Source organism: Xiphophorus couchianus, chromosome 14 (genome assembly GCF_001444195.1).
Source record: "Xiphophorus couchianus chromosome 14, X_couchianus-1.0, whole genome shotgun sequence".
In the NCBI taxonomy this organism is placed as follows: domain Eukaryota; kingdom Metazoa; phylum Chordata; class Actinopteri; order Cyprinodontiformes; family Poeciliidae; genus Xiphophorus; species Xiphophorus couchianus.
In genome coordinates, this window is record NC_040241.1 from 12,552,335 (window position 1) to 12,579,342 (window position 27,008).

The 27,008-nt window shown below is 38.5% G+C and overlaps 2 protein-coding genes across 2 annotated transcripts; both read right to left on the minus strand.

Moving 5' to 3' along the window:
• Positions 1 to 7,472: 7,472 nt before the first annotated feature.
• On the minus strand, positions 7,473 to 9,203 carry LOC114156861 (homeobox protein HMX2-like). The gene is made up of 2 exons (XM_028037393.1): positions 8,869 to 9,203; positions 7,473 to 8,724 (listed from the first exon to the last, which is right to left on the minus strand). The coding sequence occupies exons 1-2, from the start codon at positions 9,083 to 9,085 to the stop codon at positions 8,198 to 8,200; spliced, it is 744 nt and encodes a 247-aa protein (XP_027893194.1). The 5' UTR covers positions 9,086 to 9,203; the 3' UTR covers positions 7,473 to 8,197.
• Positions 9,204 to 9,628: 425 nt separating this feature from the next.
• On the minus strand, positions 9,629 to 15,381 carry LOC114156853 (homeobox protein HMX1-like). Its single transcript, XM_028037381.1, has 3 exons — positions 14,719 to 15,381; positions 12,158 to 12,352; positions 9,629 to 11,845 (listed from the first exon to the last, which is right to left on the minus strand). The coding sequence occupies exons 1-3, from the start codon at positions 14,912 to 14,914 to the stop codon at positions 11,421 to 11,423; spliced, it is 816 nt and encodes a 271-aa protein (XP_027893182.1). The 5' UTR covers positions 14,915 to 15,381; the 3' UTR covers positions 9,629 to 11,420.
• Between the last annotated feature and the right edge of the window lie 11,627 nt (positions 15,382 to 27,008).

The window sequence follows — 27,008 nt, forward strand, 5'->3', positions numbered from 1 at the left end:
AAGGCTGTCAAAGCAACCTGTGACCTCCTCTCACCCCATTGGAGCCCACTGGCCTCTGATGTGCGTATCAATATGAATTTCATCCCTTTGTACCCATCAGCTGCGAATCCCAATGTCCATTAGTCTCAAGTATCTTCTTCCTCCAACTTGTACTATTGATTTTCGTGTGTCTTTTTGTTCAGAACATGTTGAAGGATCTTAAAGACGAGGACCACTCCATATGCCCCGAGTCTTTCACCGGGACATCAAAAATTATCCTCAGTCTGCTAATTAAGTAACTTGTCCCTGCTGATATGCCACTTTCTCTCTTATTACTGCTGGGTTTCCTTAGCGCAGACTTCTGGACAGGGATCAGATGACATGATGGACCAGAGCTGTGACCTTGAAGGTCAGAGCTTTTCATCTCAGAGGCCACAAAGATATGACCTGTTGTCATACAGAGGGACATCACAACATACTACTTCCCTGGAGACGTCTACACTCATCTAATACCAAAAGGTGCCATGTTGGTATTAGATGATGTGAGTTACAAGGGACCCTTCCTTCCTGTCCTACTTTTCAATAGCTGACGGTTATATATGAACAAATATATTTGATGTATTGTATAATATTTAGGATTAAATTGGAGTAGTGGTGCTTAAACGTTATCTACTGCAGGACAAAATCAGTGAGTCTACTTAAACAGGTAATATTTTAATAAAACAAAGCAGAATATTACACATTATTGTAGGTCTGAAAAACTGTCTCAGATTTTTGTCTTTATTTCTAAAATGTTTACAATTTCCTAACTTTTTGGTTTGTTTTTCTCTTTTGTTGGTCTATAAAAAGAGGTTTAACATTTAATACCAGTATTGAATGCCAACCTTACTTTATCGTTCAGTATGTAGTTACAAATAACAATAAAATATGTAAAATAATTTGGTAACACTTTATTTGATGCGGTGTGCATAAGACTGACATGACACTGTCATAAAGGTGACATAACACCTGTCATGAACATGAAGGAGTTGCATTAAAACGTGTATTAAATGTCCCTTAAAATGGTCAACTGGGCATTAAAAGTGTCATTACTTAGCAAATGACACTTCATGGCAACAATTTTAAACATTAATGAAGACTCCTTCATCTTCATGACGGCTGTTATGTCCTGTTAATGACTGTGTCATGTCAATCTTATGCACACCCCGTCAAATAAAGTGTTACCAATATTTTTTTAAATGAGCAAACTGAGTTTATCCATGTAGAGTAATTATGAATTACGGAAACAACTATAGTCAGAACAATACCTTTTGTTTTTATTGACTTTTCATTGGACTTCCTGCTCCTCCATGAAGGTATTTGCTTTTCGTCACAGTCTGCTGCTCTGACATCTTAGCTAATAGGGGTTATTGGAGCTGAGCCACAGATTTCTTGACACAGGGAAGGACTTCCTAAAGGATGAAGATGGATGACCTTTGGCTTTATTTGTGTCGTTGCCACTCGTGCAAGACCTTTTCATCAGATATAGTCATTGTAATCCCCGAGCCCCTATTCAATTTGCAGAGGCACCATGTCACTGCAGACCACTAAAGCCGAAGGAATTAATGGATCAATAAGCCCTTTGAAAGCCTGGTGGGACGGTCCTGGTCCCAGCGGTTGCTATCCAGTTACGGGTCATAATGAATGGGGTGTTGTTTATGTTGTAAAGCGCAGCGTCACTGAGCCCTTTGAACAAACCACCGAAGCAGAGCTTAGTCACAGCTAAAGAGTTTTCAGGGACGGCTGGGATCAGATCAAATGAAAACTTTTGCATGTGGGTCAAGAAACTACCCAGAAAAACGACAGGATGCTATTTTGATCCAGTGTCTTGGCTATTGTTTAATCATAAACTCTGATCCTAACTTAATCGAGGCCTGCGGTGCTTCAGATGGTCTGCGTTCTTTGGTCGTCCATGTTCTCTTGGAGTACGTTTGGCTGACCAGCAGCAGTTTGCCACTGTTTAATGGTTTCTCCATTTGTGGGTAATGGCTTTCACTAAGGTTAGCCTTAGAAATGGCTCTGTAACGCTTTCCAAAATTGACAGATGTCAGTAACTTTTTCTTTACAACAGGAAGTGATGTGTTACTTTTTTCCCTTTCCAATTAAAAACTTATTTTATTGGATTTTACATATAATTTTAACTTTTTGCACATTAACAGAGAGAATGAAAAGGAAAAATATAATTTTATCTCTACAAGTAAGGTAATATGATACAAATTTAAAATTAAGCAAAAACTAATAAACCACTATCACTACCAAACTGATATTGTTCCTTCCAACCAAAGAACTGCCTTGTGTTGTATTACAGTTACATTACTGAAGGTTTCAACTGTCTGTAAATGCCCCGAAGAAATGAGTCCAGCAGTTTAAATGAATATCTGAGTTTCTAAAGTTTAAGACAACCCATAATATCACTTGCAACCTCTCTGGTCTTTTAGCCTACTTCATATTGTCTAGTTTTGTTTCTTGATTCTACAGGTCTGGCAGGAATCAGGTCTGATCAGTGAAATTACAACTCAACTTTTCAAGAAATGTAGTTAAGTACAATTCATGGTTTGCAGCAATTGTGTTTTCACAAAGGGCCAAGTGGGTCTGGATAGCTTTTTCTCCCAATGCAAATGAAATCATAAATTGAAAAATACATTTTTTATGTATCTTTCTGTTAGGTGGGGTTTTACAGATTATTAAGCACCACTGGTTGGTGAAAATCCCTGAATTTACCAGCCGGTTTGCGGGGTGTTTTTTTTTTTTTTTTGAATAGATTTATCCTAGTGGTCATTGAATGAGAGGCGGGATGCATCCTGGACACGCCGCACAAATAATCATCTACAACACCATTGACAAATAAGGGAAATTTAGAGTGGTCAGCTGACCTACATGCACTCATGAAACATGCAACAAACAGCCTGTTGATAGATAAGCATATCTCTTGTACACATCCTCACAATATAGTTTTGTCTCAGCCGTCCAGCACTTGCGCAATCTGTGTGCAGTTTTAACTTAACAGCCTTTATAGTCAGTTACAGCAATTAAGGCTCAGTCTCGCACATCGTTAAGTTGAGTCATGGCAGTTAGTAGCTGGACCTGATCCAATCTTTCTTGAGGCATCATAAACAGTAATTGCCAGTCATCACAAATCCCATCTGAGGAAGCATGCAGAGAAAGCCCCCGGCGAAACAGGCTAGTTGTTTTTAGCTTTCCTGCAATGTGGCCGTAGCTGCGTGGCTCATCAGCCACCGTCCAGACACTCACATCCTGTTAAAAACAGGACAAATGATTTATATGACAAGCTCAATCAAATAATCATCTGGCAGCGCTTAATAACTCTTGTATGAATATCATGGTTTTGAATAACTTAAAAAGCATTCATATCAGTTAATTTGTTTTTTCAGTTTTTATTGTTGCAACCATAAATTTTTATGTATTTTACTGGGATTTCCTTTTGGAGACAGTTGAAGGAAATAACATGTTTTCTATTTAGTAACAATTTAGAAAAGGTTGGTGTGTTTTTATGCGTAGTTCACTTTTTTCTTTTCTTTTTACCCTTTAACAAAGTCCAGTACAACTAATCATGTTAAGATCTCACCTGAATGGAGTTCTCATGTGTGTAATATAATCTCTGTTCTGTGAACGCCTCAAAGATTTCCAAGAGAACTTTATTGAAGGAAAAATTATTGACGACTATCACAGCTGAGTAGGGGAAATTGATGATGAGGAGACCGCTGTTTCAAAATGCAAGTCCAAACTGCAGTTCAAGCTCCTTTATTGGCATCAACATCCATAGAAATCCATGTCCCACAGAAGCATAAAGAATGCATATTGTATTATACTATATAAAATCTGGCCTTGATGGGTGAGTGGGAGAAAGAAAATTCTTGTTATAGAAAATCAGAGGACGTCCAGCTTGGTACCAACAATGTACGGGACTCAGCAAAAACCTTTTGAAAGCTGAAAATAGTTGGAAAGTAGTTAGATATAAACTGCTTAAATTGGTGATATTTAAGAAGAAAAATCTGGTTTTAGAATGGTCTAGTCTGGGTGCTGTGGTGGCGCAGGGGCAAAGCACAACCCACGTATTGAGGCCTCAGTCCTCGTGGTGGTGGTCGCAGGTTCGATTCCCGGCCTGGCGACATTTGCTGCTTGTCATTACCGTCTTTCTTTCAAATAAAGGCCTCTAGAGCCAACAAAACCTTAAAAAAAAATCATTTCTCACAGTTGATTTCTATCAAATCTGATTTAGCTTAAGCTACTTTTAGAAAAAAAGTACAATAAGATAAAATGTTAGTTATTTGCAACTTGTGAAGTTGGATTTTACACAACTGCTCTCCATCCGTACGGTTCACACAAAATGAGAAGCGTGTTCATATAGCTCTTGGTTAGAGTTGGGGAACATGGAAGAAGGTTATCTTATGTTGCAGATCAGTCCAGATCTTTACTTGTCTTTAAAAACCGTCTCTGCTCCTCCGTATGGCATTTAGTCAAATGCTCGTATCATAAACTACCTCACAATTTTTTTCCCACTGATCGATTTCTCCAAATGAGCGCACACCGACTACACACGCCTTGGCTGTCTGTCTTACCGGGTCTAGATTTTAATGGATCTTTTTTCGCCTGTGACAGATGAAGCTGTGGGGTTTCAGTCTGGCTCGGGGCAGACTGCTCGCAGCCGCTGGGGTCATTTGAACCTTGTGGTTGCAGATGAGAGAGTGCTGAGACGCAAAGAGCCAACGCTGCGTTCACAAGCGTCCGACAGAGGGAGAGTCAGGAAGTCTGGCGACTGTAAACACCACTAGAGCATCCACACCAGCCATCCTCTCTCTCTCTCACACACACACACACACGCCCACACACACACACACACTCATCAACTCTGAAGACACACAATAGCCCACACGGAGCTATTCTGTTCATACAATCCCTTAATACACTGTATCATTCTCACCAGACTTACAACAATAAAACCAAAGTATGTACAGAAACTTTAAATTACTTGTAATTAGAGCTTTATAAAAATATCATCTGACATGTTAAGTGTAACTTCACTGCTGAAAACAATTATTTATTTTATGGGATTTCTTTGGATATATGCCCACCAAACTATTTTTAGAATACATGCACACACACGCACACACACAAAGAAGTAACTCTTTTACAATCCAACTAATATTTGAATGAGAAAAAAATCTTAATCATTGATCTCATTAATCTTTTGAATCTTTTAAATCTTTTCTTTCCTGTGTCTGCTGTCTGGTTTATACTTTCCAATTCAGTTTAAATTAATATTTATTTGTGTAACGCTATGGGTCACAAACAGATTTCTTTTTTTCACCTCTGAGGCAGAAGTTATATTTGGTTCAAAATGTTATGAAAGACATATTCTACATTTGAGTTCCTCTTGGTTCTGTCTATGGCTCTTTAAGTTTACACTAATCCAAGCATATTATCTCATTATCCTTTGATAGTTAAAGTGTAACACATAATTACTGACACCCCTAGTAAAAATGTTAATAAAAGTTGTTAAATGTTTCTGTTTATAGATGCTGGGCTACAAACGTTGTTCTTTGCTGGAGTTTTCTAGAAAGAAGCCTTTTGGGTTTTTTTAAAAATCTTTTTCACCGCCTCCTATGTTCTTGTTCCCATTTCCTGGGCGTCTACCACAATTGAATGTTCCCTTATCTTTTCCATTTTGAGTAGGAAATAAGTGACACTGTATTTTATACTTTTGCGAAATAGAAAACCATGAATTTCTTAGCAACTTGAGGAAAACTAAAATTATGCATGATAAAAATAGATCTGCTAAGTTTATTTCATAGTGGTGACACAAAATGAATCTATTAAAAACATTTCAACATGTTTTATGTTCGCCGCTTAGTATTTGTTCTCAATTTAAAGTTGGTATTTTTGTAAGTTCTTTAGTGTGATTTAGATTATTCTATTAAATCAATAAATACATGAAAATAAATTAATATGGGGTCCCTCTGTACATTTTTATTATGGGTGTTAAGAATTATGGAGAAAAATGAACTCCAGCCTACATTAACAAATTAACCCAAAGTTATGCTTTTCATCTGAAACGAAGCGAAGTTGAAATTTTATACGCCGGATGTTAGAAAAGTTGATTCGTACGCCTATTAGTTAAATATTCCTTCTTAGCTGGTCACTAAAAGTCGTCTGGCGTTTAATGCCAGTCAGTTTAGACGGCTTCATCAAGAGCCTTAAAGTAGATATTCTAGCATAGATACATGGATTAACACAAAGGAAAGAAAAAAGAAAGAAAGAGTGGAATAAAACTATATCTCTGACTTTTTAACTTGTTGTTTTTTACAGTTCAAACTCAAAAATGAGCCCCAGTTTGACATTAGAAAACAAAAACTTTCTGTTCTTTTTTTGGCAAAGGATGCAAGCGCACGCAGCAAAGGTAAAAAAGACAGGAATTCAGCAGAAACAACAAGCGATCTGCAGGCGCACTAAGTGGGTGAATGAGCAGGTTAACAGCGACGGGGCCTTGAATGGCTGTGACAGGGAGAAAGCAGCGACAGGCTCCAGCACTGAAGGGACAAGTGACCCGGAAACGGCGAGTAAAATGCGGCTCGCCCCGGCCTCTTTAGAGAAAGAGGAAAAAAATGTGTGCAGAAGCATCGAGGTGAGTCTGCTTAAACACACATTTCGCCCAGTTCCCTCAGTGTTTCTGCAGTGATGCGTCACTCAAACCAACAGCACAAGGAAGAGTTTGTTTTTCTGTGCCAGTTCCTGCTCAGCATCACAGACTCACACTTAAACTCCAGAACATATTATCCCTCTGGAGTCTAATTGACCTCAGATCACTGTAAGGAAGCACCGTTTTTATGTTTCAGTGTACAGTTTCATATTCTGCCAAAACCCTGTGAACATAATTAACTCCACAGTATGCACATGGAGTTTATCACAGAGGAAATGTGCCTTTTAATTATTTCTTCTCCAAAAAAAAAAAAAATCAGAAAAATAACTTTTTATAGGAAACTGTTAAATAATGGTTCAATTTAGAAATTCAGAATAAAGATGTTTTCTAGTAATGATTATCATAACCTTATTTCATTTCTCATACTTAGACACAGCTTTAACACCACCTCCATCAGTGATTGTGAATATTTCAGATGAAACTGCTTCACAATAGACAAGAACTTTGCCACTTATAACATTTGTAAGTGGCAGTTTTACCTTTAATCTGAAAAACTTTATAATAAGAAAGAAAGCAGCTCTTTTCAATCTTACCTAGTCACTTTGTAACTTTAAAATATTGATATTTCAGTCTAAATGAATGAGTTTAAACAATAAAGGGATTGTTGCCAAAACCTGACAGTTCAAATAAAATGTTACTTTTTTTAAAAAGTTGTCAAAAAATAAATAAATAAAAGTGTAAAATAAAATGAGACCATGGGATTTATGGAGGTAACTCCTTTTTAGTTTGGCTTTCTCGGGTGTTTCAGCCTCACGCTGACTTAAGCTGTAACAAACACAAACACGACAATATAGTAAAAACTTTAGGTGTTTTTCAGGTTTACTTCGAGTATTTATGGACTGACTCCCTTTTGAAACGGTGGGGAGGGAAAAAAACTTTCTTCTGCAACCAGTCCGCCTGCACAGACTTGTAAATGCGCAGCCAGGCGGGTTTTCCGTTCAAATAGCGGCGATGGTAGCGGATTGCATATCTTCCACATTTTATTGCAAAATTCTTTGTCACGATTAGAACTGCGTTCACAGTTTAACAGTCTTATCAAATATTGAGTGAACAGAAACTGTAACACAAACAATAATAAGGCCTTATATAAATACACAAAATCAGAAGCGCGCTCTCTCTCTCTCACACACACACACACACACACACACACACAGCGAAGTATTACTGCGGGTAACAAAGCTGATGTATCACTTGGTACATTCGATCAAATGAGACTTGATACATGCTCCTTTACTGTGAAGATGATGAACTCCAACAACAGCGATGATGATAATAATAAAAAATAAGAATTAATTATTAATAATAATAATAATGAAAAGAAAAAAAAGTGGCACATGCATGTTTGGGACTTGATGAGAATTCCTTTGAACCAGGTCAGAGATCTAATAAAAAAAAAAATATATATATATAATAAACTGATCGCAGATGATTGTCGCCTGTAGTGTCCAAGAACAAACCCACTCAGTCTCCGTCAAACAGGCCAAGATATTTGGCAGAGTTGGAGACGTAGATGTAAGGCGCGGCGTTCGCGGTCGGATACACGACGGGGAAAGGCATGGGTAACAAACATCCGCCCAGCAGGCTGCTGTCCTTGTAAAAACTCGGTAGCTGCGAGTTTTTCCCCGCCTCGGCGAAGTGTTCCGCGGCCAGCGGGCCCTCCATGTCCGTGGACAGCTGTCTTTTGAGCTTGTTGCGGCGGTTCTGGAACCAGATCTTCACCTGGGTCTCCGTGAGCTGCAGCGAGCTGGCGAGGCACGCCCTCTCCGAGCTGCTCAGGTAGCGCTTCATGTCGAAGGTGGCCTCCAGCTGGAAGATCTGCCTCTTGGAGAAGATGGTGCGGGTCTTCTTCTTGACCGCGGCTTTGGTGTCGGCGGCGGGCTGCTGCTGCTGCGGCTCGGGGCCGTGCGCGCTTTGCGCCTCCGGAGAGGAGGCAGCGGTGAGCGGCGCGGCGCTCTCCCCGCGCTCCGCTGAATGGACTGTGGGCTTCACTGTGTAGAGAGGTGACGAAATACTCTTTAAACCTTTTCAGATTAAATAAACGCGCGCTTTCATGCTTTAATGCATAATCCTGTTGCTAAAAAAAAGCCTGCTTGTTATTTTATTTATTAAAAGTAGAGAAACGTGGGAGTCACCTGTCTCATCTGACTCGCTGTCATCCTTCCTCGGGACGTCCCATGCCTCCTCGCATCTCCTCTGAAAATCACTCCTACTCCCAGTGTCCCTCTGTTCCTTTAAGGCGTCCAAACGCGCGCCGTCTTGCCGCTGCTTCAGGTTTAAGATGTTGTCTATAGTGAATGTGAAACATGCGCTCCGACTCGGCCCGTCCTCTTTGCTCATATTCTCGGGCATCTCATGCGCTCCTGCCGGGTTCCACACTCGGACTCTCCGAGCCGCATCGCTCCCCTTCCACCGCTGAGACTGGCACTCGCAGGAGCCGGTGATCCCGGAAGGGTGCGGGATCAGCAGCTTCTGATTGGTGGAGTTGAGGGAGCAGACGAGAGGCGGGATCAGCGTTCACGTCGGGTCGCCATATTGTAGCCTAAAACTTTCTTCTCTTTTTTTTTTTTTTCCCAGCCATGAAAATTAATATGTATTTGTTGTTTCCTGTCGAACAGTGCGAATTAAATTCAGATTCCATTGATTAATTAAAGGCTCCATTGACATTCAAATGTGTTTAAGAGTTTCAAAACTCAATCTGAAATTTTGACTGGATTTTTTTTTTTTTTTTTTTTTCGGATAATCTAAAAATGAGTTCAGGGCGTGAAGGTGTTCTGTTTCTTTAAGAACCGTGCAGATCTGAACTCTGAACTCCTTCATCTGGATTTCAGTTCAGTTTAGGCTCATATTGGTGCATGCACACTCATCCAAAACACAAGGAAGCTGTTGTGCATCTTGGTGCATACATTTTATTCACATTTGTGACTCAAAAAGTGTACAAAGGTCTGTATGAAAATTCTCTTACATAACAAAATACATAATAGTAGGTGTGAGTCGTGCTTCCAATTATTGTCGTGATTCTAACGGCATGAAAACTCACAAATAATAAAATGTGTTTTTGTAACTGATTGATTTATAGTGATTACATAGTAAACATTTTAAGCGATGAAGGAATTTGCCGGACGATTTGTGTGATTTAAACTAGCCTCCAAATACACTATGAAAAATAATTTCCCAGTTTATTTATTTTTGCCTTACTTGTGAAAGCAGAACAACTAGAAAATTGCCATTTTGAAATGATGATAGCATTTAATAAGGAAACAGTAACTGTCCCTAAAGAGGCAATAAAATAGCTTTCATTGTGTTTTAGTCCACGTTTTTCACAGAATTGTTGGTAATTAGCCACAATTATTGTTTTTTTTTAAGCACAAACAACCTGTTTATGATCATGCCAACTCAAATAGGTTCAAGTTGTAGCTTGCGACCTAGTCCAGACTTGGACTAGGACACTACAAAACTTTCCCTTTTTCTTTTTTCTTAGACAGTCAGAGGTGAGATTGATGGTGTGCTCTGGATCACTGTCCTCTTACATGTCCCATGTCTTGGGTCCCGATAGCTTTAGTCATGATTTTTCCAGTAAGGAGCAGCTTGGATGAATTGTTGATGTGTATTTTTGGTTGGAGCTGGCAGCTCTTTGTGTCAATGTGGTTCACTGTAGCTCTAAACCCATTAAAATCCCTTTGAAAACCTCCCCAGACTGACAAATATAAATGACTTTTCTGCTAAACTGTCCTTGAATTTCTTCAGATCAGGCCACAAATTGCTGCTTTTTTAGATGCTCTAGCCTAAATTAAATATTCAATCAAGCGAATGTGGCTGGTAAAATGGAAATCAGCTTCCAAAACTGTTGTTCATCATAGTTGATTTATTATTTAAAGTGGACAATAATGTTTTCCCAGGTTGATCTGAGTAAGTTTTGACCCTTTTAATAAATGAAACCGTCATTGAAAAAGTCCATAATGTATTTTCATCAGGTCGTCCCTGTCTGATATAAAAAAACCCATCATGATCTGAAGTGTGAATAATAATAAAAGAAACTACTTTTCACATTACAGTATTCACCAGCCAGCTTAGATAATTGTCAGAGTGCTGCACATCCACAACATAAATCTTTTTCCTAAAGTTTTTCTATCGGATTAAGATCTTAAGACTGTGAAAGCCATAGTAATACGGTGAATTTATTATAATCTTGAAGAAGCCAGTTTGAGATTAAGTTTGAGAAGGAGGCATAATCCTGCTGAGAGTTGCCGTTAGAAAATGTATGTGATAATACTGACCATAAAAGAAAAAGAATCCCTGTTCACTAGAGATTATTCCAGTTAAATATATATATTTATCTTATAGTTAAGATGATTCAAAGATTCCAGATTCCTTACGAAAATGGAGAATGTCGATATTCAGCAGCTTTATAAATTTACTTTAGTCCTGGATATCTGCTTACACGGTTCTCAACACCGAGTAAGCCTTAACAGGACACAAAAATATCCAACAGAAAACTCAGTTGAGGTGTAAATGACAGAATTGGTTTTTGAACCACTGGTGCCGCCCCATGACGGAATGCTGCCCTGGGCTGAGAACCAGACTCCTTTCGCCTTTTTCCAAGACAAATAGTTAAAAAACATCAAGGCGTCTAAGTTAGTGTGTTAGAATTGCTAATAGCGTCTCTTTACTTCCAAAGCTCCCTACATCATACCAGTCCTGTCATCGGTGGTGACATAAACATCAATGGGTGGGTGAGATGTCCAATCAGTGGACAGGTGGGATCTGAGACCCCAATAAGTGGCGGCGACACCTGAGGCAGGCCGCCCAGAGTCAGAGGCGTGCCAATGTCCTCTCGGTACACCACAGGAACTCTGACGACCCAGTGGGCGGCGTAAGGTATGATGGCTCCACCGCTTTCTATGTCGGCGGTGATCTGGCGTTTCCACTTGTTCCTGCGGTTTTGAAACCAGATCTTGACCTGCGTCTCCGTGATCTGCAGCGAGGCGGCCAGCCCGGCTCGCTCTGTGCTGCTCAGGTAGCGCTTCAGGTCGAAGGTGGACTCCAGCTGGAAGACCTGGGTACGGCTGAACACGGTGCGCGTCTTCTTCTTCCGCAGCATTTTGACTTCACCTGCGAGCAAAAAGAGATTTTGTTTGTTTATTGTAGTTGTTCTTTTTTTGTGAGAAACAGTATATCAGCCTGTGATATCGGATAAATATATCATAGCCATTTGGACCCGGAGACTTTATGCACCAGGTTCAATCAGACTTTTAAAAGTAAGAAAAGATACTTCAGCAATCTTGAAAACGTTGAACAAAATTGCCAAAAAGACGACAATATTTCAGTTTTTGAAGCATCAGAAAATCATTTTCGTAAGTTATAACAAATCAACTCTTATACAAACTGTAAAATACAATTCTTCACATTGTGGTTGTAACTTACCTGTATCACAGTTATCTTCCCCGAGGATGCAGGGAGACTGCACAGTTTCTTCCTCTTTGTCATTTGTTAAACTATCGTCTCTCTTCTCCTCTGATTCGTCGCTCTCCTCCGCTGACTCTGGTAAAACTTGGTAATCCCCTCGTCTCTGTGTTGCATGCACCCCCCATTTATCTGTGATGCTGGACCCATAAATATCTGTGGAGAAAAACAAAGAAAATAAAAAATTATTACCTCAAAACAACATTTGCACCTGAGAAAAACATGGGTCAAATATTAGAGCAGACACACAATAAAAAAAAAATCCTGGTAGCTTTATCTATTAAAATGATCTACATCTAGCAGTTGTTGGTCTCATTACAAATTGTGATCAGATTTGAGGTTGATAAAAATTTCCTTTTTGGAGCAAATTCTGAAGTTTGTAACCCACTTTAGCAACTTAGCTAATGCTACACTTAATCTAGATCCAAAGCTAAGCTACTAACTTTGAGACAGCTGTCGTCATTTTGTACAAGTAAAACAAATAAAAACTTAACCATTTTTCTTGAGTGAGTGAAGTTCAGAAATGTAAAAATAGCTGGAGTGCTTAAGAAGTAGAAATTAAACTAATTTATTTAGGAGCCTTTTGTGCCTTAGTGTTTGTACTTTAAGCTATTTGTCCTCAGAAACAATCAAACATTGTTTAAGTTTTATTTTCTCCTTGCCAATTTGCCTAAATGGAAGCGACTAATTGGATAGTTGGGTTGTTTATTCGTGAAGAAACTTTTAGAAAAGGGTTATCCAGGTCATGTGTTACAAACTAAGCTCTAAACATTATAAAGGAGAGGTGGTGGGTAATTTCATTATCTTATTATAACACAAATGTTGTCTAAATTGGACAATTCCCACTGTTGCCGTCTCCCCGGATACAATTATCCATGATTGTCACAAAGGAAAACAATCAGCCCTTCTATCTAGGATACTTAACCTTTATTACACTGATTAAAAATTTAAAAAATGATGTAAAAAAAACGACTGGAATTTTAAAATGTCACTTGCTAATTCAAACATTTTAAAGATATCTATATTCATTTTGGTTGTTCTATATTAAAAAGAGACCAAAATAATGAATAGTATGTGATGGCAGCATTAAAATTGAGAGAAATGATAATAAACTGACTATTATGCATTCGTTATGTTATCTAAAACACTTACACTTGCTAGGTCATGAGGGGGGCTTGTGTCCATCTCCAGCAGCCATTGGGCAAGAGGCGGGTTACAGTAATAAACCTTTTTAATTTATTATGAGAAAGTGACAAGTGTACCATTTTATTAGCAAAAATTTCCCATGCATACGCACTAACTAAATCATCTTAAACTCAGAGTTGAGAAGGTTAGCGTGGAAGTGACTTTAGCATTAGCGCTATCAATAAACTAGCTTAACACAAACCTACGTTTTAAGCCTACATAGAAGGTTTCTCAATCACAACAAGTCTTATGATAGTTTTTAAATTTTTCTGAGTTGATGTATTCACTCATTATCAAATTTGGAATGCTTTATTTAATGTAGAGGGAAAATGAGTTATTTTCAGTTTAACCCAGTTAAACTGTAAATCTGAAACATTGAAAATCCATCCATCCATCCATCCATTGTCTGTTCACCCTTGTCCCTAATGGGGTCGGGAGGGTTGCTGGTGCCTATCTCCAGCTACGTTCCAGGCGGGAGGCGGGGTACACCCTGGACAGGTCGCCAGTCTGTCGCAGGGCAACACAGAGACATACAGGACAAACAACCATTCACACACAACACACACCCCTAGGGAGAATTTAGATAGACCAATTAACCTAACAGTCATGTTTTTGGACTGTGGGAGGAAGCCGGAGTACCCGGAGAGAACCCACGCATGCACAGGGAGAACATGCAAACTCCATGCAGAAAGACCCCGGCCGGGAATCGAACCCAGGACCTTCTTGCTGCAAGGCAACAGTGCTACCAACTGCGCCACTGTGCAGCCCAACATTGAAAATAAAATAAAAAATACAAAAGAGAATAACAGAATAGAAACTGTGGGACGGGAGAAAGGGAGGCACCTGCCACTCTTGTAAATCTTTGTATTAACATTAATTTAACGGCACAGATGGTAACACTTTTTTTATGAGGTGCAATATTTACCTTGACAAAACTTCATAAATGCCCACTCACTCCCGGCCACGCCTCCCTCTGTTTAGTCACATTGTTACAAAACTGCTGAAATTTTGTTTTCTCATTTGGTCTTGGTGTGCCGGCTCCTAGATTTAGCCGAGGCACCCCATCTGGTCACCCCTCTGAAAACCTTCTGGAGGCGCCTCTGCTGTTCTCTGGACACAGTAGCTATAGCCGAGTTAACGGACATCATCTGCTAAAAACAACAAACTAAACGTTTGGGGTAAGGCCTGTTACCAACATAAAAGTAGTTGATTTATTCGAACTGGCTACTACAACATTTGAAGTTATTTTAATAGGTAAAATTTAATATCCTCCAAAAGTCATTTTTACAGTGCAGCTGTTTCGAGCCAGCAAAGAAAGGCGCAAGATGGGAACTCACCTCCAGTTTTTTGAAGCGGCTGTCCCGTTTCCAGCACCCTACTGACCATCGGGAAGGGCGCAGCCCCCCAAACTTTGAACCCGGAGGTCTCCACGCTCTCTCCGGCCGAGGAATCCGCGCCGGATGTCCGCAGCAGATTCTCGATGTAAAAAGACGGAGCACCGAGTTGCAATCTCGGCGCCTTACAGTCTAACATTACGACTTTTGCGCTTATGGAGCCAGCTGGGTTTTGCGCCTTAAAAAAAAAAAAAATTCCCACGGATGAGAATATTATAAAATCCTTCCTGGGAGAGACGTCAGTTCTTTCTGCTCGACGTAAATCATCGCGACGCACTCCAAGAGGTCCCGTTGTTGGAGATCCAGGCGCAAAACTCACGTTGGGGTTGATCTGAGGACAGAAAGGCAGAGGTATTAACTACTCCGAGAGAGAGAGAGAGAAAGAGAGAGAGGGTGAAAAAGCTCCACAGCGTTGTTTCCTCGTAGCTTATCTCGCAGGCTGTGTGATAGTCCGCCGTTAGGGACAGCAGAGAAACTGGATTTAGGTCAATTAGGAGGAAAGCCACGCAGAGATACGGTGATGTCCTCAGGGCTGGAGACGGACAGCGCGTCCCGAGGAATGGCACAGTACCGCCTATCGGTTACATCTGTGCATGCACGCCTTTATTTCACAGTGTTTCTAAAAACTGATTTTCAGAATAGATTTAAGACGATCGGGAAAAGGGGAAGCTTGTTTTTGTTCCAATGGTCATTTTTCCACATCTCCTTTGTTGTTTTTGTCCCCCTCAGAAAACGTAATTGCACTCAACAGGAGACGGCAGGAAAAAATGTCAGAGCAGCCGAGGGCCCAGAAAACCTTTAATTGATCAGTTCTGGACACAATTTCGATGTTTGGTTGACAATAAAGCTGCTAATGCGAAAACATCTATTTTAAAATTTCGCATATTTTATGTTAAACTTCCGTTTTGAGTGTTGTATTTTTCCTCGGACAGGAAAAACAACAAAACATCACGTGTGTTTGTGACGTGTTTGTTTGCTGCTTTAACATACAGAAATAAGGATTACACTTAGTGATATGAAACGCATTATGTAGGTTACACACAGACTGTTATTTTTATGCCTTTTTTGTGTTAATTATGATATTTTTTTATTTACAACTAACGAAAACATGACATTCAAGATTAGACATTTGACTCATAAAATATTATATATATATATATATATATATATATATATATATATATATATATATATATATATATATATATATATATATATATATATAAATGTTTGCTTGATGAAAGGTTTGCCTGTTACCTACTTGAAAGTTGTTTTTTCCAAAAGTCACTTTTAATCTGACAAACAAGCCTATGAAAATATAACAGATAGATAGATAGATAGATAGATAGATAGATAGATAGATAGATAGATATAGCTACATTGTACTTTTATTTTACTTTTGTACTTTTTCTAGCCAGTGTGTGATTGTATCTTTTTGTTCTTTTCTTTCGTTCTTTCTTTCATTTTCTCTTTTTTCTGTCTTATGGTCTTTCGTTTTTCCTTCCTTCTTTCTTAATTAAGTCGTCTTCAGTGACAGCTGTACAATGTGTGTGTGAAGAATCAAAATAACAAAAATAATAATCATGACGATAAGAAAAAAAACATTACTAATGCTCAAATTTAACCCCCCAAATTATTGGCATGTATTATTGCATATAGGTCGTTAATTTAAACAATCCTAGTCATAATAATGATAAAGTTTCTCATTAAGTAAAGGAACATGAAGATATCCTCTTATAAAATGTCACAGTGAAAAATTGTAGCCCACAGTTATTTCCAGCCTGCTTGTTTGTTTATTTTTGTCCAGCCTGAACAAACTTGTCAGGTGGTTTTGTGACTGAGCTCTGCCTCTGACAGACTTAATGAACCAATCAGTGATGAATTTCGAAGCCCAACAATAACTTAACCTTCCAGGTCAGAACATTTTCTCCATCCTGCTCTGACAAACTGACACAGAAGTATTTCGCCACGGTTAGCGGATCCTCTCAGAGCCTTCAAGCCGCTGATTGTTCATGGGGGAAATTATTGGGAGTTTGAGCCTTAAAGCCCATAGATGGACTGACTGCGAGCGTTCCTGAAGGTGGGGAATGTTTAGTCATCTAAGGAGCTGTGAAAAGTGGAGTAAAATGCCACTGTGTGCGTGGAGTTGTAATCGGATTTTAACATTTTGAAAAGCTTTACTTTCATCTGTGGGCAGCAGTGTTAAAAAAAAAAAAAAGAAGAGAGAAATGCTCAGAACATTCCAGGCTGCACAGTTTTGCTCGACTGCGCTCACTTTTCACAGAAAACAACATACAAACCCTTTACTGATGGTGGGGATTAGTGAAATAAACAGAATGCGCAAAAAAAAAAAAAATCTTATCAGCGAGAAAGAGATCAACAGTTTGTTTTTTTTACCCAAAAGAAAAAAAAATGCTCTTACAGTTCTCTGCTGCACCCCTGAAGTTACTTTGTGAAATCCTCTTTGCAGTAATCGCTTATGAATCTAATAGCCTGGTGGCTATTTGCAGTTTAACACCTCCACTGAGCTCTGGAGGGAATTTGTGTGCACAGAATGATTTACATTTGGCGTCTGATATGTTTCTAATTTCCTGTAGAGCACAGAAAAGCTGAAGAAAAATATTTACAATTAATAACCTGGAGATTTTTCAGGCAAAACTATCAAACTCACACTTGAGAACTCACACTTTTTCTAAATGGGTACAGCTTCATCATCAGGGTCAATGTTTTATTTGTGACTATTTTGCCTCTACCCTAAATAAATGACCATAACTTGGACAGCCAACTTAAAAAAAACAAAACACACATTGCGTTCCCATGCAAAAAGATGTAAGAGCTCGTCAGGACGGTCAGGTTCACTTTGATTTAAATCCTATTTAGTTTGACTCTGGTTGGTGCAGGAGTGATGTATTTTCTTTTTTTTCTTAAAGAAAAGTCCAGACAGCTTTAACCCTGTGACCAAAGCCAAATACAAGACAATGAAAATTACAGGATTCTGATGTTAAAAATAGTCGTATGTTAAAGTTCACGCAAACCCCACTGCTTAAAATCCTCTCTTGGTATTTTTGTGTTAAATGTCAGACTCTAACATTTGACACTCTTCTCCAGCAGACACCAGCAGAAGGTTTTGGGTTGAAACTGACTGACATTTCAAAACGTTTGAGCCTTTTGAATCAAAGGTTCAAAGTTCAAGGCTTCATCAGCCCATAAGACATGCTTCCACACCTTAAAACCGTGCATGATATCTCTGGAAACTCTGGCTTCATCTAGTTTTTTCAGGTTTATTTTGTATAGCACATTTAGCAGCAAGGCAGTTCAAAGAGCGTTAAACAATAAAAACAAAATACAGTTAAAACAAGAATCAAATTGCAGAAATATCCAACTAAAGGATGAAATTGAGCAAATGGTGTGTCTGAGTTTTAATTCAGTGAACACTGAACGCTGGAACTTAATAAGTTGGTTCAGCAACGCAAAGTTGTGATACACTACATGTGATCAGACCAATTTATTGGATATTTTCCCTCTAATAGATGAATTGTACACAATGCATGTCACATTGAAGGTGGAAAAGGTTTGAAATTACTCATTTTTTTCTCTAAAATCATAAAAATACAGCATTTAACAATGGTATGCCAATTTTTTTTTTTCAAAACAGCAGGTGAAGGTTGTTCAAACTGCAGCTTCATTTTGTATGCCATGAAGCGTTCATGATAAAAAACAATTTTAAGTAATCTGTCAATGCATAATATTCACATGGTAATCTTTAAAACAGCATTTTTCTTTGGTAATCCAAGCAACACAGAAACAACGTTTCAATCTGCATAAAAGAGCTGAAAAAACTGCATGTTGATCACTTTATAATGACTGCACACCTAAATAAATGAATGACCACAACTACAATGACCATGTATGAGATCATAGTGTGTTTCTTTAAAGATAAAGATACTTGAAGAATGATCATTTTGTATGTAGAGTCTTTTTTATATATATATATTTTTTGCAGTTTTGTACAAAAGAACAAGTTAATAAATGATAAAAACATTGACCACAATTAATGTTGCTCGTGATTTATGTCGCTCTCATCCTCGGTTTAACCGCATATTTTGTTTCTGGAAAACTAGAAATGATCACGTTGTCATAATTTGTGCCTTTTTAATGGACTTCTTCAATGATAGGAGGTGCTGAGGTAAAAGCCACGTCCCAGAATGACAAGAGTGTACGAGGTCAGCGAGGTCCAGACGTCTTAACAGAGTCACTCAACCAGAAGGGCCCTTTTTATGCCACATGGAGCACAGAGTGGACTCATAATGACAGATCTGTCTGGGTTTTTAGCCTCTCTTTCTGCAGCATTCACTCTCTTTGCTTGATATTTTTTCTTTAAAAAAAAAAAAAGCAGAATTTTCCATCTCTCAGATTTGCTTCCAGATACAGACCTGGTTCTTGCTGTTGTTTAACAGAAAACCGAGCCTAAGGTGTGTTTTAAACCTGGTCAGAAACACTGAGAAAGTGCTGCAGACCACAACCACTGAGACTGACACATACTTGTTCTGCCTAATCCCCATTAGCTCTCACCTCACTGCACCATGAGCCTTATTCACTCTCAGCTGCTTGCTTTGCTGCAAAAACATCAGAAAAACCTCTACAAGACTGATGTTGCCTGTCTTGGTTGTGATTTGCCTAATTTGAACCCTTTACGGCATAAAATACAATAGATTTGGCTAAACAAACTATTAATGCCTGTTTGTTTAACCCCTGGACTCCAAATTAACCCCGTTAGAACCGTGCTGTCAGTTTGGCACAAAGGAGGGGAAATGCCTGCTGCTTTGAGCTCATACTGTGCTTGAAGCCATTTGTATTGACTAGAATCAAGCTTCTATGTGATTCCCATGTCCGTCTGCAGAAAACATGACTCCATATACAGTGGAAGGGATCAGGAATCATGTGGGAATAGTCAGGAGTGGAGTATGCATGCACAGGAAGCAGGTTTCATCCCCGTGGGTTGGTAATAAAGGAGCACTTCTGACGGAGAACAACAATAAAATGGTTTACGGACCATCAGATCAATGAGAAAACATCAGCTTCCCTGATGTCTGCAGCTGGGCCAGAAAAACAGGGTCAAAAGGTCAAGAATATGGAAAGACCTCTTGATAAAAACTCACATCTGAGGCATTTCAAGTTCCCAAAATAGAGCTTCCATTCCCCATTTTTGCATCCACTGTTTCCCTCAGTGCACTCAGCCTTTACACATGAACTTTAATAACTACAACAGAGAGCAGCAGCAGAACATGGAGCGGGAGACCCCTCTGATCGAGAAATCGCGTGAGAACCGAGCCTAGAACACTCAAGGAGCTGCTTCAGTCTCCTCCCCCCGAGGTCAAAGCACTTCTGTCATATTAGCTTACACACACAGCGTGCATATTTCTCAATAAATCATGGACCCTGAAGGATCACTGCGAGCTGCAGGACTCTTCTTTTAGTCTCTATGGCTAGATTATTTAAAACCTCTTATTGGAGTGAAGAAAATAATCTTTGAGAGTAACAAACAAAAATACTGGTAAAAAAAAAACGAAACAAATACACCAATAAAATCAAACAAAAATAATTCAATGGAACTTTTCAGTGAAAAATCTTTATAATTGCGGACTAAATTGAAATAAACTAAACAAAAGTAAAATTCAAATCAGTTCATTTCCAAGAAGGGAATTGTTCACCCTAATAATAATAATAATAATAACAATAATAATAATAATAATTAATAGTATCCAGGGTCATTCTTTATTGTAAAATACAAAAACAACACAGGACTTTAAATAAATGGCATGAATTATAAAATGCAAGAGTTGAATAATAATAATAATAATAATAATAATAATAATAATAATAATAGTTTCTAGTCGTCCGTTTGATCGCGAGCTGCTGGTCTCTGACAACCTCCTGATTAAACATAGATGAAAGATGAAAGAGTCCATAAAGCTCAGCTGCCCTCAGGACACATTTCTCCAGAAAACTCGTCCTGTTTTCCCTCTTCTTGTCACGCAAGTCCCCGCTGCTGCCGCTGCCCTGCTGGGAATCCAACCCACAACCTCCACCCCGGTCACACGGGGACAAGGCCTGTTTTATTTCGTTTTTCTTTCTTACAATATTTGATTAATTTATCTGCAACATCACATTTTTGTTCACGATAAGCTAAAAACGGCCCAAAGAGCCTGGAGAGAAAATACTGAATTGTTTTTTTCTTTTGATTCAGAAAATCTAAAATAAGCTGTAATTTTCTTTTCTAAATATTTCATTGAGTTTGACAAACTTGGACATGCATCGCTTTGCTCAAATCGCAGAAGTCTACTCAACATGTTTCTGTCTGTTCTTGCGAACTTTGCTGCGTTTTTTTTTTTTTTATCTAACAAAAACCCCGCAGATTTTTTTTATAGATAAAAATTAAATTGTAAGCCAAATCTTGATCGATGACGGCTAAAAAAATAATAATAAAAACACAACAAGAAGGAAAGACAGAAAGAAAACGAGAAAGAGCGAGAGAAAATGAGAATTAGATAAAAAAAAAAAAAAGAAAACTCGTGATCTAACTAAAACTTGATGAACAAAATAATAATAATCTGCAGATTAATTCGATGTAGAAAAAATAAACACAAACTTGCAAAACTTTAATAGAAAAAAGAAACAATTCAGCGCTATGTGAGATGTGGGAATTTAAAATAAAACTGCAGCAACAACAAAGAATAATAAGTAAAAAAAATAAATAAAAAATCGAAGGGGCATTTCATCTAAAAACCCAAATCTGCTACCAAGCAGCGAAGCCAGGCTCAAAGGAAATTATGACGCCTCCCCAACTACCTTTTACATTATTAGTCTTTTAGAAGTTTCATTTTTTAAATACGAAACTAAATGTAGACTGCATGAAAATAGTTACTTTAAAAGTAAAAAAGACGTAGAACCAACTGACGACGTCATTTCGAAAGTTTGAGCTCAACATATATCGCTGTAACAATGACAATAATTACCGAGGATGATGATCATTATTATTATTATTATTAGTGAGAATAAAAAAACCCAACAATAATAATAATAATAATAATACCATTATTATTTGTAAAAATGGCGATGAAAGGCGTTACTTTCCGTTGTGACCGAGAAGTTTTTTCTCTTCTCAGCATCTGAGTCAGAACAGGTCAGAGGTCAAACAGAAACCCACACAAGTTTTGTTGAAGTGCTACAAGTGTGTCGTGCTCTTCTCATTTTCTGTACAGTCCTGCAGCCAAACGGAGTGATCTGAGGTTCATGATGCCGTTTCCAAAACTCGAAATAAATATGCAGTTTACTTTTTTTTGTAGGTCAAAACGCCATCTGTGGGTTTAAAAAGAAAAAAAATAACCCAACCACTTCGTTTTGCATCAATTTGGTTCTTGAAATTCTTTCAACATTAGTGTTCGTGGGTTCAAGCTTCGTTTTTAATTTATATCAGCTGTGAACGTCACACAAGTTCATGACTGAAAGATGTGAAGGTAAAGAAACACAAAGTCAAAAATCCAATTGACAGAATATCTCATCTAAAACCTTAATAATATTGACTTCTCCAATTACAGTTATAAGGGATGACATGTGTAGATCTGACCAGCTGAGGGCAGCAAAGAGCAAATTTTTAAACGGAAGTTCAAGTTTCATTTTTTCGTTTGGAGGAAAGACTGATTTATACAATAAAACACAATTTTTCAACGACTTTATTTTGTGCTTTCTGAGGAAAGAGGCATACATTTAACTTCAGATTTCATTAAAACAAATGATTATGTAAATTATTTACAGTTTACTTTGAAAAATAAGTTACTGTTAATGGCGCCAAAAGCGTATGATGAACAGACGAAAATGTAACAACTCATTGCAACCACTAGATGGCAGTGTTACACTCTCTTTGGGTTGACTCAACCACAGTTTGTTCCGAGTTCCCACATCAGCTTTACACCCTCAGAGAAATCCAACAGCCAATCATTGGGAAGCTCGCTGATGCATCATTTATTAGAAACACAGTAAAACAATTCAGCCTCAGTGATCACAAAAACCGTATGGGCTGTCAAAGGCTTTCCATTTTGTCTGTAAAAAAAATTAATAAAAAAAGAAGCAGTTTTCAAATAAACAACCAAAGCAAAATCATTGTGGTGTGTAATCATAGCAAAATTACCTCTAAGAATTTTAGATGTTAGATATTGTACCATTAATGGGTAAACCACCGGGTCAGGGGTCAGTGTCAGCCTGGAGGAGTTCAAGTGCCTTGGTGGCTTGTTTACAATGTCATGATGGAGCAGAAGACGAATAGATTGTGACCTTCTCTGGATTAATGCTGACGTTGCTCTGGTCTATGGTCACGAGATAAAGACCATGATAGAAAGAACGAGACACAGCGCCTGAAATGAGCTTCCTTCACTGGGGGGCTGAACTCAGCCTTGTAGAGAAGGTTTTATAGGGTAAAGGATGCATATCCTGGGTACTCTGGGCACCACTCTCATCCACAATAATAACACCTCTCAAGAAACTCAAGAAAACTTCACAAAAGAGTAGATAATAAAGGCTGAAGGCCTTGCTGGAGGGATGAGTCTTGAGGAGTAGTTCAGTATTGTTGCATTTAGGAGCTCAGATGGGAGATGTGGGGTGTCGCCTTAAGGTTTGAACCCAAAAGTTGTAGAGGTTGGAGCGAGGGACATAAAGTCGACCTTTTTCTGAAGATTGCAATACTCACAACCATTTTTATCGGCTAAAGTTGAGTAAGTTAGATTGTAATTATATTTTAAATTCACTGTGACAGTGGAGGAAGCTGAGTGGAAGATTTGGTACTGAGACACAACTGTGTATCATCAGCATAGAAAGAAATGTCTCGAAGCAGAGACCTTGGTGGTGTACGATATGACCAGATGGTAAACAGAAGATGGCTAAGAACCAAACCTTGAGGGACTCTAGTCTAGGGGTGAAATGTGAGTCGTCCACGGTGACAAACTGCGGTTGGTTGGAGAGGTGGTGAAACCAGCAGCCTGGGGTTTTTTGAACACCTGCAAGTTCCAGGTTTTTCCCCGGAATGGCTTTTTGTCCCCTTTGTTTCAATCCTTGACTTCTTCATTCTACAATCTGATCTTGGAAAAGTTGAAGACAATTAGTGGGTTGATGACAATAGAAACTAAAATACTGATGGTTGCAGCTCGTGGCAAAACTATTTGCCATCGTGTCTAGACATAGATCTATTTTCTCCCTTCAGATCATCAGAAATCTTTAATTTTATGGAAGTCAATGGCATTAGTTCAGTGCTGTCCGGCAGCACAGTCATCAAATGTACAGCCAGCAGAGAAAGCCCCAAACTGTCATCGAAGACAAACAGAGCAGTCTGGAGGTTGAGTATCTGCATCTTAACTCAGAGGAATTAAAAGGATGCCCAGCTTGCAAATGAAGACAAAAACAAGTCAGTGGCAATCATGCACGGTTGGCTGGAGATGTGAAGAGTTCACGTCTGGGGCTCAGGCTGCATCTGGAAGCACTGCTTGATGTGCAGCTTAATTCATTACAAAAGAGATGGAGCTCTTTAGCATGCGGCATGTTTTCCCTCTTCAAAGCCAATCTAATGAGAGAGGTCCTTCAGATGGGCTGCATCAGCTGTCACTAAGTTCTTGTGGGAACGGAGAAAGAAACAAAATCTGCTTTCCCTTGCAAGAGAAAAACACTTTCATAGCAATTTGCAAGTGAGCTTCCAGATCAAGAAGATGTTCGGGTGGCGTTTGGGTGAGGCTTGTTCGTTTTCCTCGTTTACTGGAGAAAAATAATTTCCTTATCGATGGGGGGGAAAAAAAATCTAATGTAACCAGACACAGGTGGCTTAAAAGACAGTTCAGTTTTGCAGATTTAAGGACAGTTGTTACATTTCTGAACAATGAAGTTCTCATAACTGAACCGATACATTCAAATATAGTCCAATTTCGCAAAGAATTATCTCATATATTATAATTTTCTTCTACTTAGCTTGTCTTTTAAATTGTTCTTCAGAGAAGTAAATACATCAAAACCCGAACAATTTACGTTTTCATACCACTATAAATAAATTCAGGCTGTAAGAGTTTAAAGTGGTGTACTTGGTACATTTACTTTTGCGTTGCCCTTTAATGAAATTGTAGTACAGTAAAAAAAAAAAAATCTAACTGCTGACAATGAGTGAATTAGAGTAGCAATTGCAGCAAGGCTACACCAAACGTAAGACTTCTTTTATTATTTTGATCATATTGGCAATAAAAGACACTCAAACTATGGGATACAGCTCCACATCTTTAAGTTAACACACCCAGGAGCCAGATGTAGGTATAGTAGTCACAAATTGTACTGAAGTAAGAGTAGTGTTACCGGTACTTTAAAATAAAGTTCCTCAAGTAGAAGTGCAGTAAAAATGTATTTTACTGCACTATATTTTGCTGTAGATTTTTTTTTCCTAAAGGTTACTAAAGTAAGTGTAACTAGTGACACCCACCTCTGGAAGAATCACACCATCTGTTGTTACTAACATAAAATTTAATCCCTCTTGTTTTTCTCTTGCCGTACTCGGCGTCAATTATCCCTCTTTCCAAACACACACAAACACACAGTTAGGTTTTTGTTTTTCAGCTCTGCCACTTTAATTGTTTGCTCTCCTTCCATTTGGTCTACAAAACTCGTCTTGACGTAGAGGATTTTTCCAATGTTTGAAAAAATTTGAATAGTCCCATTATAAAACAGCTTTCATGATGTTCTAAAAACGCTTTAAAACAGAAATAAAAAAAGTACCAGAAGAAAGGAGTAGCATGGTATTCATAGAAAATCAATAAAAATACATAAAAACACCTCTCTTCACCTCTCCTTAGTAGAATATTTTACTTTTGAAGACATTGCCCACCATAACATCTGTTTGTCTCTGGTTTCTTTGGACTCTGCTCTGCTGGACCATGTGATGCAAAAGATGCTGCATTTGCTTTTTCTTCAGAGTAAAATCTGCAAACCTTTACCAACTCCACAGTAGTGCACTTTGAAACAGCTGTCATGGCACCCAGGTTTAATTCAATCAGCACATCCAGCCAAAACCTGGATTTGCTCTTATCTGTGCTGTTGAATTATTTAGCACTCCTCCTGCCCTCACAAAAACTCTGTTGGCTTTAAATAATACATGTGGTAATGAAATACATGCAGTTTCCTATAGGACTTATTGACAGTTTTCAAAGATCCAAATTCTGAGTTATGTTGAAGATTACTCATTTAAAACTGTATCATTCGTGTTTTAGACAAACCTATTCAAAGGTTATTTTGTAACGTTGGGCATTTTGTGTGTGTTTTTTTAGGGTGAAACTACACTTATCCTCATTTGACCTTTGCAGTGAGGTGAGAAGATTTGCAGAGGCAACAGTCACAACTTAGACAGGTGCAGAAATAACAGCAGCTCTCCAGAGACAGCAGAAGAAATGTGAAATCCCAGACAAAAGGCATGTTTTGCTCAGAATGCTGTTTCATCTAATAGAGGTGCACCATTCCCACATCAGAGGCACACTTTGATTTGAAGATCGAAGAAAATGTAAAGGGAGTAGATTCTCTGAGGACCACTGAGTTAAATTACTTTTTTTTTTGCAACCTTAACATTTTTTTTCTGTCTTTCAAGCAGTTTTTCTTATACGTTTGATAAATGTACATATTTGTGAAAGATGGCTTTGCTGCTTCCTGGTCAGGGTCCTGCTGTCTCCAGCAGCTGGTTAGAGACAGAGGCACACATCAGTGTTCAGCGACACTCAAAATACTCAAAAGCTGGAATTTACAATAATTTTCACAGCAGCTAGTATGTGGCCTTACAGATGTTGTATGTACTATATCTGAATGTTATTGTCTTGCAGAAATATATACTTAGCAAAGATTAGACAGGCACAGCAATTTAAATGTAAAACCTGATTCCATCATAATCATTTCCTGTATTTGCTGGAGAAACCGGGATATCTGAAAAGGGAACCCCACAATGAGAAGTGCTTGACGACATGAAATCATGATTTTCTGTCTAGTTATATAGTTATGATACAAACATTTACACATTAGTTAGGTACTGAATACATTACTGAGCTGAGTTCTGAGTATCCTTGTAGGAATTTGAGGTCTGTTAGCTTCCCTTGGTTTTGTTGGCTATGATTAAAGGATTCATTTGTCTTGCCGGCGCTGTCTGCAAAGTTTCAGCCTGCCAAGTA